The 14,206-nt window shown below is 39.2% G+C and overlaps 2 protein-coding genes across 7 annotated transcripts; one reads left to right on the top strand and one right to left on the bottom strand.

Annotated features, from left to right (window-relative positions):
• The first annotated feature begins 460 nt into the window (after nt 1-460).
• On the top strand, nt 461-2,522 carry LOC104449228. Its single transcript, XM_010063304.3, has 3 exons — nt 461-683; nt 1,539-1,955; nt 2,055-2,522. Exons 1-3 carry the CDS (start codon nt 636-638, stop codon nt 2,265-2,267), a joined length of 678 nt encoding a protein of 225 aa, XP_010061606.2. The 5' UTR covers nt 461-635; the 3' UTR covers nt 2,268-2,522.
• A 535-nt stretch (nt 2,523-3,057) lies between these two features.
• LOC104449229 (CSC1-like protein RXW8) lies at nt 3,058-13,361 on the bottom strand. 6 transcript variants are annotated; one of them, XM_039314880.1, is made up of 11 exons: nt 11,779-13,361; nt 10,808-10,954; nt 10,417-10,480; nt 10,124-10,333; nt 8,244-8,426; nt 6,529-6,827; nt 5,085-5,361; nt 4,532-4,810; nt 3,939-4,172; nt 3,700-3,820; nt 3,058-3,620 (listed from the first exon to the last, which is right to left on the bottom strand). In XM_039314880.1, the coding sequence occupies exons 1-11, from the start codon at nt 12,057-12,059 to the stop codon at nt 3,544-3,546; spliced, it is 2,172 nt and encodes a 723-aa protein (XP_039170814.1). In that variant the 5' UTR covers nt 12,060-13,361; the 3' UTR covers nt 3,058-3,543. The 6 variants fall into 6 exon arrangements, with proteins under 6 accessions (XP_039170814.1, XP_039170812.1, XP_010061608.2 ...); XM_039314878.1 differs by having other exon boundaries at nt 3,058-3,853; nt 11,779-12,252; nt 12,896-13,360; XM_010063306.3 differs by having other exon boundaries at nt 3,058-3,853; nt 11,779-12,252; nt 12,958-13,360.
• Nucleotides 13,362-14,206: the final 845 nt, after the last annotated feature.

The raw sequence follows: 14,206 nt of genomic DNA, 5'->3' as shown, positions 1-14,206 counted from the left end.
GATACAAGTGATCATTTTTAGAAATTTAGTTTCCAAATCATCCATTTTTAGTAAAATAAACTGAGCCCAAGGCCTTCTTTCTTTTCATTAATCATGGTTTTTCCATAAAATACCTTCTTAAAACTATTAATACATTCATCAAAGGGTAATGTGCAAAATTTGAATGTTCAGGGGCGCAAATGTGTGCCGCCACAAAGTTTGAGGGAGTTTTGTGTAATTTTCAAAACAAAAACATAGAAAAAGAAATTCTCTTCAGTCATGCAATGGAAACAAAAATTGATCTAAGAAAACAAAAATTGAGACAAAAGCCCGCAAGCCCAACTCAAGGCCCATCGCGACCATTACAGGGAAAAACCCCCAGGAAGCCCAAGCCCAATGTGTGGCCCATCGAGGGCAAAATCGTAAACGCACGAGCCTTTCCCCGCTCCGCTCGGCCGTTGAATTTACCGTTGCGCCCTTGTCATCCATCCATCCGCTAGAACCCTGCAACCGGGCGGACAAAGAGATGGCGGAGGGCGAAGCGAAACCACCGACTCCGCATCATGCTCAGCTGAACTTTCGAAGCGGAGGCCGATGAAGCGCAGGCGAGAGCGGTGAAGGGTGGTCTGGGAGAAGCTCGTTTCTTTACCCTTCCAATGGCGTCGCGGGCGTTCGTTGCGTTGCCTTCGATTTCGCCATTTCGGGTGAGCAATCCGCGTTGCCTGTGCAATTTGCAAGCTTCTTCTTTTTTTCTTCTTTTTTCCTTTCTTTCTGTAATGGGTATGTAGAGTTCGCGAGTTTGTGGGATTTTTTGAGCGGTGAAGATGAAGATGTTGGGGGAATGTCGACCGCCGGCTGACTTATGTTGCTGAATGATCTCTTGTTGGAACGGTTCACATTCAAGGCTCGAGCTTTTCTTTGTTTGTTTGTTTCTTTTTGATTTTCGGAATTTGGGTCTTCACTCGCGGAAATTGCAATGCAAGAATTGTGTCTCTTTAACGTGCGATGTGAGAATTAATGATTGGATTGGATTTTGTATGTGGGTCGGGGATGATAAGATTCCGGGGTACTCCTGTTATGCTCAAACAATTCGGTGGTGATGTCTTCGAGTGAAGTACTGGGAGCAGGCACAGATTGAATTTTGAATCGTGCTTGTTGAGTTCTGAGGGGTTGGCACTTGTTTTCATTTTGATTCAGCTGTTCTTGTCCAAAGCTAATTTTGCTGACACTCTTCTGACTTCGGGGGTTAGAAGTTTATGGAATTTCAAGGAAATAAAAAATGCAAGGTTGCTAAACCCTGAAGAGAATAAAGCTTGAAGGAAAGGGGTTCTGGTTGACGATATAAGGACGGTCGGTGTTTACCTTGTTAATCTCTTGACTAGGAAATGGTTTTCTGAAATGTCTTGCAAAGTTGTATTCAGATGCACTGGGTGGTGCGCTTTTGCGAATAGTCGAAGCAGCTTTGTTGAATATGTTTTGTGAAAACTTTTGCAGGTTAGATGGATGAGTTGATTTATGCTTTCGACAACCTAACATAGTGTTCATTTTTCTGATTCTAGATCAAGTTGTCGAATAATAGAATGTGTCAGCCAAGCAATGGCACAACTCTACTTCCACATCGACGGACCTTTCCAAAGCACTCTGTGCAAGTGATGATGGCACAGTTTGGCGAATCAGAGAGGCTAAATGCGCAACTTAATGCTGTGACAGAAAGGTTACAGGAGGCTATTCCAGACTCGGTGAAGCATTTTCCTTGGAAGAAAGCAGAGACTGTGCTTCTTGATAGAGTGGTCCTTTTGGGACAGAAGGCACTGAAATGGTCGCTGATTACCCTATTCGTAGCTAGCTCCTTATCAGATGTTTTATTTGCCATTTCGAGAAATAGAGAATTGATAATTCCAATTGGCCTTTTTGTCGGTTGTTTGCTGACTGACTTTCTAAAGGAGGTGACAGTGGAACTCTCAGACGATTCTCAGGTATGTTCAGCTTTCGACCTTATTTAACTGCACATTTGTCATTTTTCTTCAGGGAATTCCTACTTCGTATTTAACCTTTGTTCTATGTGAATACTTCAGCTGGATAAAGGATTCATCCAGCACCTGACGGCAATAGGCTGCTTCTTTGTTCTTCTCAAGTTCACTGCTGCATTTTGTGGGCTTGGAGTGCGGGTCTTCCTCTTGCATGTTGCAAATGGTGGCCTGATGCAAGCTTTATGGCTGTGGAGAAATCTGTCGCATGGATCAAGTAACGAAGAGAAAAAACACCACCAGGAGGGGGCCATTCCATGAATTGTTCAAGTTCTTGAGCCTTTATGCGCTTGCACAATCCGTCGGGTGGATTAATGCCGACCGTCATTTAATCATTATATAGAAAATGTTTTTTTTTTTTGGACAATTTGATCGAGAGAGAGAGAGAGAGAGAGAGTTGTAAAGCATGAACAATGCACATGGATGGAGCACGAACTCGTTCTCTGACTGTTATCATCATATTCAAAGTGTAGAATGATACATGCTCAGTTATGTTGTTTTCATTATTTTGGAACATTTCAAGTTGGAGACACCAGAATTCCAGGTATTACTCAGGCGGAATGACTTATTTTTGCAAAATAAGGCTGGTTGCATCGTTTGGTCCTCTTAAAGAAGTGGCCACCTCTTAAAGTTCTATTTCGAAGAAGCATTTTCTTGTGAAACGTCCTTTAGCCGCGCAAGCCCTGATGCTTCGAAGTAGGCAGACGGGACTTTTGTCGACGGAACCGTTCAAATGGCAATCCTTCTGCATCCTGCCTCGTTTCTAAAATCTCGGTATTGCGATTGCCTCGTTAACCAAAGACACTTTGCAGAATTGTCTGTCCTGCTTCACCAGTTTGCAAATAAAATGGAGCGTGACGCATTAATCCAACTTATTTACTTGGGTCTTTCCTTCACTAGATTAAAAATACCAGAGAAGATATGCATTTCTACTGTTTTTTTCTTCTTTCGCTTTTTTCGAATTTATATGCTGTCTCCAGTACAGGAGATGGCAAAAAGTGGGCAAGAGATTCATCTAAGCCAAGTTATCCTTCGAGTCAGATAGCCACTCTGATGAAGCATTCCTGACGAAGTATCATTTCCCACAAATAAGATGAACTGTCCAAAAAGTCTTTAGACATGATATGTCGCTAATCCTCTCATGACACAGTAAAGACCAGCTCAGCATCTCGAAAGTCAAATGAAACAAAAGTAAGAACTGCTTGCATTGCCAGGAAGAGACTTTCCATCATCATACATTGATGAGCACCAAAAGCCTTTCCTATATATATTTGGGAGAAAACAGAGTGGACAATGAAAGAATCAGACCCCCGCACCCCCAGCAGCCTCCCTCTTCTTTCCAGTTTCGACACTGGTGACGTGGTATATTTGCAAACCTATTCTTTCTAATGAATCTTCTAATTTCAATATGAATCGACAAAACTTTTCCTATGAGCATCTCCATTTCAGAAGGCAGAACAGAGGAATATATAACACTTAATGAGATCAAATCTGCTCATCAGCCCATGAACTACGAACAAGATCGTAATCTAGAAGTTCACTTTTCATTAGGCTCTTTGCTTTCCATATGGTGATGAAGAGCCAATGGTTCATTCACTTTGTTGGAGTCCTCTCCTGAAAAGCACAGAGAGCCAAGCGATCAAATCATTGATTCCAGGAAGTGGAAGTCTTCTGAGCATTGGGTGAATCAAACCTGGCTTCTCGTCTTCAGAATCTTGAATGCTTTTCCCATTATCAGATTGATCAGAGTGCCCAGATTTAAACTGGCAATATGCTGAACGCAACTGTCTATGAATCTCTTCCATTCTCCCACTCTGTTCATCTTGCCGATCCATGTCGATGAGCATCTAAAACAATATGTCAATTGATTTTTTGAGAGAGAGAGAGAGAGAGAGAGAGAGAGAGAGAGAGAGAGATCTCAACAGCAAATACCTGGGCAGCACTGTTCTTAAATATTGGGTGAAATCTCTGCCTGCAGTACTCATTAAATAACAAACTGCAGATTATAAGTGGTATAGTAAAACCGGAGGCGACAGGAGATCGTTTTAGTCCGAAAACCCCCAGGGCTATTATTTGCATCAAAACTAAAGAGAAGATGGTTGTGTTGTGGACGGTAGGCCACAGCTGCCCTCCAGTTTCATACTTAGGCGAGTATACATTAAGAATCTGAAAGCAAGTTAACAAAGTCAGAAACATGTTACAGCAAGTGACAATGGAGAAGACATCATGGCAATAGAAAAGGCTAAATTGGTAATCGACCAAAAATAACTCCAAATAAAATAAAACAAAATAACTGGCTAAAAGAAACCTTTCTAACTCAAAAGGATGATATCCCAGGCTACCGGCAACAGGTAAAACTTACATGGTAAAAAATAAAAAAACAGATACTTTCTTTCAGCTTAGGTACTGATGACTGATGGGACGATCCCAGACGTACAAACATCAGAGTTCCAGGTTCCAGAAATAAATAACATATAGACTAGCAATACAGCATACTGTAAACAAATGACATTTAGTTCTCTAACCTGGTTTCGGTACACAAGGAAAGCAAGTAAGAAGTAAGCCAGCAAGAAAGGCAGCATCAAAGGTGCCAGGATGGAAAAAGTGAAGCCGAGGAGTCCAAACAGTAGCACTCTTGGAACTTCAATATGGTATGGGAAAGATAAAGGCTTGTCATACAAATCATCTTTCTTTCTTAAAATAAATCGCCTAATTAGGTTCCAGAGAAGAGCCAAAGGTTGCATTACTTCTGACGACAAACTTGCCAAACCCGAAGTAAAGATATAAGTCATGAAAAAGCTAGCCTGCAATCACATAAAGATGTTTATCAGAGCAAGAGATAGAAATTGAAACCATATACTGATATGTCATGTTGCCACAATACATCTATTACCAAACAAATATCCCTGCTATCTGAAGAGTCCCCAATTACAAATAGCCAATAGCCAAAACAACACTCTTTGTCAGATCCACAAGGCATATGATGCTGAAGATTCAATGCAGAAACACAGAAGCATGTTATCCAACAAATGCAATAGTGTGCTGTGAAATGGTAAGTAAAATATGTTAGAAAATCACCTGCGCCGGCACAGCTCGTGCCAATTGAGCAGGTATGTCCTTTGGGCTAGAAAAAACATTTAATTGGCTAATGACAGATCCCGAGAGAACATTAACAAAGAAGACATTCCAGATCGTGAAACAAAGTACTTTGTGACATGCACTCTTTTTCCTTCTGCTACGAGAGATACATCCCTCCACTGTCGAAAATAGCATCATTGTGGGAGGAACAGTGTACAAAAATAACATCAGAACAACACTTGGCAGATAACCTGTGACCAGCTGACTCATGAATTTCCTGCAACGCAAAAAAGAAGGATATGTCACAACCGTCTCCTTTCAAATAACATAACTTTCCCATATTTCTTTACATTTTTCCTTATAGGAAAAGGTGGCCAAATTATGAGCCGACTAGAAGTTGGAAAAGACAAAACACTTAGAGCCTGTTTGTTAATGTTCTTTGTTTCTGTTTATGAACAAAATTTCTGTTTTTTTGTTCCAAATCTATATTTTTTTTCCCAGAAACACATTTGGAACAGAAACAAGAAACAAGAAAAACGTGTTTCTTATTTTTTAAGAACAAATTTTCTCTCCCTCTTTTTCTTCTCTTTTTTTCTTCTTTTCTTTTTCTTTTTTTCTTTGGCCGGTCGCCAGCAACCTCGCCGGAGCGTCGCCGAGGGTCGGCAAGCCTCGCCGTGGCTGGGCGAGGCCGCCGGCCAAAAGAAGAAAAAAGAAAAAAAGAAAAAAGATTAAAAAATTAAAAAATTAAAAAATTAAAAGAAACAAAAAAAAGAACACAAATTTATCAAACATGTTTCTGTTCATTTTTTATTGCCAAAACAAGTTTACCAAACGCGTTTTTTTATTCAAAAATTATTTACCGGAATAGAAATTTTTTTTCTAATTCTATTCTCTAACAATTTTTTAAACAGAAATGTTACCAAACGCGCCACTTACTAGACCTTCTCCTATCCGTTTAACATGAAAAATAGCTCTAAAATTGTTTCTAAGATGAATGCATCATCACAAAGTACTTACTACTGAAAATGGGATCATTATTCATCAAATGAACTGTCTCTCTTTTTATTAAAAAAAAAAAATAAAGAACTCTCTCCCTTAAGTTTTTTAACCTCTAGGCCCCTAAACCAAATCTCTAAAGCCATTCACCACATCTTTCTCCATTTTCAAAAAGCTAAATGGCAGTGTAATACCTTTTAATGCATATCATGTCACACAATCTAGGTATAAGGTAATGATATTACAATATGTATGGACACTCTAGATATTCAACTATGACTGGGGTGTTATCTTTACAACTGACCTGGAGAATAGTCTGTCTTTCAACACTCTAAGCCATCCTAGTACAAAAAGTCATTTAAAAAAAAAAAAAAAAAAAAAAAAAGTGGTAATAAGCTAGTAAAAAATGACAGCAACTTGTAAGATCATTCAAAAGTAAGATGCTTACTTCTTCAGTAATCCTCTGAGAAAGGGAAATGTGTGATGCAATGTGTCTAGTTGAGTAAGACCTTGAACAAAAGTCACGGGTATAAGAAACAAGAACATGAAGACAATAGCAGCTAGAAGTGTAGCTATCCTGCGGATCCAAAGTTGTTTAAATGGTATACAGAGGTTGGACCAATAGACATCATGTGGTTCTGGAGCCAAGTCAGTCACCCATAACATGGGATTTGATGATTGAGGGACCTGAGAGGCAACAACAGCAGCATAGCGAGTCTTGAAAAAGACAAAAGCAGCTGCAACTTCCTGTATGAAAAAAAAAAATGTACATGATTGACGATCTAACCTTCAGGCATGGTTTCTCCTTGATCTAACCAACATCAATCACAAACGAGAAGGGAACAAGAAATGTGATAAAACAAGTAAGACCAACTAAGAGACACAATCAACATTTATGGAAAAATCTAACAGTACTATGCACACTCAGATAGATATTGTTAATCCACAAGCTAAAACAAAGGGATACTCAGTTCATCAGTAATATATTCAAATGTCTTCCTAGGAGTAAGGGGTTGAATCATCTTGCATCTAGAAAAGTCCCACAAGCAGTATAGTGAAATAACCAAATTATTTCAGCTTATAACAATGAATGCAGTGTTTTTTTTCATTATATGACAAGTTCCTGCCTCATTTGCCCTCCAATGTATTAAACTAAAGATAGAACTGTAAGTTGCTTTTTTCTGGATAAAATTTCAAAATTATAATCCCTAGACCAAAAAAAAGCACAATCTTCAAGTTTCCCCAGGAAAAAGCCCAACCTTTTGCCCCTGGAACAAAAACCTTGCAAATGTCCCTAAAAGGAAAATAAATAAATAAATAAACCACACTTTCACCCATGGAACAAAAACGAATCCTGTCACAAATCCCATCAATTTTACCATAAAATTGCTACATGGCACAGTAAGCAGCACTAATCATGACCAAATACAATATTGTTTTTTGGTGCAAAATGAAAGATAATTGATAAAATAGATTATAAAATAAATTTGGCAACAATGATTATGAATAAAAAATGACATGTTTTATGTTGGTTGACATGGCTCTCACAGAAAGCCACATGGGATGATGCGTGCTGATTTAATAATGAGAATGGACTATATATGTAATAGGTGTCATTTTTCTCCTAGGAGAAAAAGGTATAGCCTTTTTCTTTGGATTTGGCCCTTTTTTTGTGGGAGCCAGCAAAGAAACTCCAGATCAACTGAAAAAAAATCAATGTCACCTTTTCCAGATCGTGCGACTACAAGTTCATCAGCTATCGCTTAATAATCTTTGTATCACACACTCTGGGGACACCATAACATATTCATACAGGAAAATCAACTTATACATTGGAAAATAATGTAATGGAACTTTAATGAGTTCAGAAAAGACCAAAACATTAAAAGATATTATGAAGTTGCCCAAAATTAATTGTACTATGAACAAGTTTACAACAGTAACAAATCCTCACATTCCTAAGACTTATGGAGATCATTCAACCCAGAATAGAATATCGATTTGTCATTAAAAGTCAATTTATGTAGGCGATATCAACTGATTACAAAGTCGATGGGAAATTGAAAAAGATTCAAAAGTCACTAGGCATCAGTACAATGTAGATGTCGCAAAATCATTGTTTAAGAAAAATTTATTTCTCTTTCTTAAACCAAGCATCACTACCTCTCTTGTAGAAGTGTCAAGATCCCTGCAGACAGATTTCCCTTGAACACTTTCAGGTCCTGTAGAAAGCATACGAAAAGCTTGAGATGGTCCACCACATAGACCACAGTTGAATAGATTTTGCTTGCACTCAACCGCACGATTCTCAGATCTCATCATTCTACACATCATCTCTGCATCACCCTGCATATATAAAACCATGAGGTGCTGTAAAGGAAGAAGCACAGTAACCCGCATAGGATCTCACAAAAAGCATAAGGTTGCCAAGAATATATAAGATATTGTTTATCCAATTCATAGACCAAGACATTATTTACAATCTAGCATACTCATTGTTGAATGTAGACAAGCAAAACTTTATAGCAAGATAGAATGCTATATTCCCAATCTTAATGGGTGCGATGTAAATAGTCAACTTATACTAAGAATAACACCACTTGCAAGTCGTGAAATCTACTAACGAAGTCTAGAGTCAGATTAATTAGTGATCTAATTGGCTCAAAGTTGCCACTTGAGATAGAGTTGCTTCTTTAAAATTTTTAAGTAATAAAAATAAATCCAATGGCAGATAGTAAGGATTGACCATAGAAAAAAATGGTCAACACTAAATATACCAGATAAAACAAATTAACTAAAGCCAAGTAGAAGAAACTAAAGTTCTATAGAACAAATAGGCATTTCCAGATCATAATTGCTCCATGAAGTCTAGTGAAAACCATTAATCAAAACCCACTTATAAGAAATAGAGCATTGACTACTTATTTTCCATAATGGAAGAAGACTTTATGCATCCAAAATGTCAAGCCTCATACAAACAGACTATCATTTAATATAAATGATACACAGGCTGAGATTTGACATAAGACAACTGTTGGAATTCATTACACCAGGAGGCAAATCAGTGGCCTGAAAAGATTTGCAGGCTGGATAACTTGACTCTGATATTAATTAAAATTATTTCCTTAGCACGGCAATCTGAAAGACCAGATAATATTAATGAAAACAATATCATAACCGAATTCAACAGAATACTAATATATAAACCATACAAACAAACCGGACTGAGCTTTAGCTGCTAAATTAAATAGTGCCATAATTTATGAAAACAATTTATTCCTTTCTTGCTATAGAAAGGAATAAATTGTCATTAATTGGAGTCACTAAGGGGCTGCATGTTTTCGTTTCTTTTTTCTGTTTAAGAACATAAATTTTTTTTTTTGTTTGAGAAAAAAAAAAAAAATCAACGTTTGTTTTTCTTGTTCAAAATCTAATTTTTGTTAGAACACAAAAAGAACAGAAATAAATTGTCACTTTTACTTCTTCTTTCTCTTATCTTTTCTTCTTCTTTTTCTTTGGAGTCACGGCCTCGGCCATGGCAACGACCGGCCGTCGAGGGCCGGGGCCAACGAGCCTCGCCGTGGCTGGGCGAGGCTGCTGGCCCCGTCGGCCGGTCGCTGGAGGCCGGCGACCAGCTGAAAGAAGAAAAATAAAAAGAAAGGAAAAAAAGAAAAAGAAAATAAAAATATTAAAAAATTAAAAGAAACAAAAAAGAATATAAATTTACCAAACGTGTTTCTATTCATTTTTCATTCCCGGAACAAGTTTACCAAACGCATCTTTCTGGTAAAAAATTGTCCCTCGAAACAGAAACATTTTTTTTCTATTTCCATTGTGCCCTGGAACAATTTTTGAACAAAAACGTTACCAAACGCGCCCTAACTAGCTGCAGCAAGTGCTTAAAGAATTGTGCTAAATATTGTTAGCACCTTTTTTGCACATAAAAAAATTAACTCGGCAACCCAATTTACATAACATATAATAAATAATAATAGTTGATCTGTCTAGCCACACCATTGTAACATTTAAACAATATTTCATACCATAAGTTTTTGAACTGTACCACACCGGTAGACCATTTGATGCCCCAAATATGTCAACAAATGATAGCTCGAGAAGAACTTCTCCACTGAATCATTGTAGGAATCTTCTGGAGACCAGGGGATGGATCGCACAAGCACAGTGAAGTGACTTGGGTTCTTTGCAGAAGCCTTGATATGTGCTAACCTCATATTAGCTATGCTTCTGTACTCCTATAAGATATCATTCTTAATCATCAGTAATTTAAAAAAATGATGCCAAGTAAAACACCCACCCAACCTTGTAGATTACTTACAAAGTAAAGGAGAAGCCAAGCAGAGCAAGATATTATGTACAGTGCAACGCAGTGTGCCCAGAGCCTGACATGTATTTAAATAAGGACTGTTAAATGTTTGTCCAAAATACCAAAAACTTTGAAAAACAGTTACTTGAATATGAGTCAGAATAACATCCTTTCCAATTTAGTATGGCTTGGCTATTCCTCAAGCCTGCCAACCAACTAACCATAAACATATTTTAAATAATGGTTCTAGAGTGAATATACCGAGTCATCGCTGCAACCCACGAGATATTAATATGCCGAGAGGATAATAGAAAAATCTAGAGCTATGACTCACAATCATCTCAATTCATCCCCCAAGGGAAAACTGCCAAAACATTAGATGAAAGAATGCTTTCTATCATACCACTTAGATCCTTCTTTGACATTTCCAATGGAAAAAACTTCCAATGACTCAAATGCAATCTCCTTGTGATGCATCTGCTGCCCATGGTAATTCAATGGAAGTACAAGAAACATGCAAACAAAAGCTGCAATGGAGAACACTCGAAGACTGCATAAAGAAATTAAATTATATTAGTACAAGGATGGAAAGTCCACAAGATGTTAACTGAACCAGATACATAACAGACATTCAAAAACATTGTCATCCATTTCCATTTATAGTTCCAGAATTCAACATTTTATCGGCCATTCAGGCTAGGATGCAGCATTATGTCTAAGAATTTAAGCATTACTGTGTGCATAGTAACACAAAGTTTTCTTTTTCACTAAAAAAAAGTCCATTTACATCCCCTCAAAGCATACTATCTGCAGGACATGACCCATGCAGGTGCCCAAGTTAAATCACCTAGACCACTCAACTAGAATAGACAGGTGGGTAGAGGAGAGGTTATGTGCATCTTCTATGAAGAGACTGACATCGTAATATCCTATGGTACTCATTTCAGATAATATTAAACATCTCAGATGAAATAGAATGCAAAAGAGAGAAAGCCTAAGCACTAGCTATATTCTCCTCTGTCCTGATACTTGGGACCTCCTGGAAGTACATCAATCAGTGGGAAAGCTTTACATGCGGTTTCTTATCTTACAGCGGTGATGAAATGAAGTTATCAGTAATAAAAAATGGTAACTGGTGATGACAGATGTTATCATCAGTAGCAAAAAGAATGGCTCATCCCAACAAAGAGTGACTCAAAACCTTGTAATTAATAAAAACTAAAGTGAATAATAAAATAGAAAAGCATGAATGGAACTCTATCCTTCTGATAAATAGTCACAACTAAGTTAACCCTAATCAGGCATTTCATACATCAATTAACACACAAATAAATAGCCTTCAAAACCTATATTTGCTGGACAAAGTTTAATAACCTGAAAACAAGTATCCTGATGAATACCACAGCATCGAGGCCAGCAGTAGATAATATTTCTTCTTCAGAAGTTTCCCAAGCCTTCAGTATCCAGCTTGGGGATGGAACAAATCTATCGAACCAGAGAGAATCGGTGCGTTTTTGGCGTGCTTGAGCAAGCCTCCGTACAAAATATACACAAAAGTTGCTCGGTTGTTTCCTCAACAAGGAGTAAAGCAACAAAAGCACCACACACAAGCCGATATTTATTCCAGCTGATGTTAGAAGAGCAGAAATATTCATCTCTACCCACTAAGACCAGAAACAATATGCAGGAAAACTGAGTTAGTTTAGTGTAAAAAGCTCCAGGGGCATTCCTAGAAAGCCTTTAGGACACTGTGGAGCAACTCTTGTCAATGCACATAGACACCTCACTTATAGTCGCATCATACTAATCAAGATTCGAGGGAGAGTGGATTCCACTTGATATTTCCACCTGAAAGAATGAGGCAAGAATACACATCACCAATCACATCTTAGTACATAAACATAGCAGGAAATTCTCCTCGAAGCTATAGATAACAGAAACCTATTTGGCTAGGAAAGTTCAGCCACCGATAACCCCTCAATATATGCTGAGCAGAAGAATTTATATTCATCAAGTCCTCCAAAGAACCACTTCACAAGTCTGTTCCTTTCTGGAACTCCTAATGCATAACTCAGGCTTCAAACATTCAATTTAAATAGTAAAGCTGGAAACTAAAGTGAAAAACCAAACACAAAAATCGCTCCCCACATTTTCCCACGCGTGCTCGCTCGCCCTCTCGCCCTCTCGCCCTCTCGATGAAAAGCCAGTGACGCGAAGTTTCAAAACAAATTACGCAGGCGCAACGCATTTCATCGCAACCCGTGATGAATCGATTCAAGACACTTTTTTCTCGATAAGAAAGTAAAGCAGGGCACTAAAAAGCGCATCACTTTTCATCCGCACATCATTCCCAGTCAAGCAACATCCCCCGCTCCTTCCCTCCATCAGCTCAAAAGGCCGAACTTCATCAGTAATTCCCCAAAAAGCAACAACACACAACTTCACAAGGAAGAGCACAACACGGAATCAATAGCGGAAGCACCAAACCGACCCGCACCAAACCCACGCGCAGCAAAACACGACATCGATCGACCCGAAGAAAGGAAGAGTTACCCGGGGCGGGGCGGGGCGGGCGCGGGCGGCCGGAACTCGAATCTGGAGCACGAGGAAGTGCGAGGAAGCTACTTCAGGCCCGTCGGCGTGTAGGCGAAGGCGCTTCCAATCCCCGCCAACAAACTCCCGCACGCCATTGCCACCGCCACCGCCACCCCCACCACCTTCTCCTTCTCTTTGCTTCCACTCCACCGCACGCGCGGAGACGGGAGGACGCGCGGTCGATCCGGAGCGACGCTCGGAGCACGAAATGGATCGGAAGCGAGGACGCGATTCGGAGGGAGGGATCGAGCGAAGGCGCGAACGAACGTCGAATGCGGCCAACAGGGCGAAGGAAGCAGTTCGGTGCAGAAGAAGGGTGGAGAAGAAATGCCACGTCGAGTTTCTTCCTCGTTCGAAATTAGTTTTAAAAAAGAAAGAAAGAAAATATTGAATTTGAAATATAAGGTCGGGCGGAGGCGAATCACTGAGGAAAGCGACGGTGGCGCCACGTGGAGGGCAGGGAATAGACCGGAGGGGACAGGTAGGTTCCGATCGCCATCGGGTTGGGGTCCATGAACCGAAATCGAACCGCCCCCGATCCGTTCACTCGCTTCGCACGCGTCCACAGGTGGTTCGCTCTCCTGTTGCGTAAATATTAAACGTGGAAGTTGGCGGCTTTTTGTAATCTCGTCATCTAGAATCCGGGACGGCGTTACCGACACGAGATGTGGCCGACACAGATGAGTTGATTTGACGAGGCAAATCTGGACATTTCTGATCAAGAATATTGCAATAAGCAAGTCGAATAAGAATCAGATTTTAGGGAGGAGCATTTCACGGGGACTTCATGTTACTTTTAGGGACTTGCAAATATATATTAAGGGTGAGGAGTTTGACCTATTGAAGTTGACGAGTCATAGGCTACATGCATATAAATCATGCACATGCATGTAATAAAGAAGAGACAATGATAAGGGCGCTGTTATTTATTTATAGGGGTTTCGACTCACTAATAGAATTGTAGCAATGATTTTTTATAGTACAACGTTTCTTCTTAGTATTGTCTAGTATTGTCCCTTTTTTTCTTTTTCTTTTCTTTTTTCTGGTCAACGGAAATTCTTGTTCATTATCAAATGATATATAAAAAGATTCCTAGGAAATCTAGAAATCACCATAAGAAAACAACCCTAGAGAACTACAAAACAAATTAAAATCAACAAATCAAGGTATATCATCAACGCATAGTCAGCAAACACACGCCCTTCAA

The sequence above is a fragment of the Eucalyptus grandis genome, chromosome 6 (assembly GCF_016545825.1).
Source record: "Eucalyptus grandis isolate ANBG69807.140 chromosome 6, ASM1654582v1, whole genome shotgun sequence".
NCBI lineage: Eukaryota > Viridiplantae > Streptophyta > Magnoliopsida > Myrtales > Myrtaceae > Eucalyptus > Eucalyptus grandis.
This window is presented reverse-complemented; position numbering and strand designations above follow the sequence as displayed.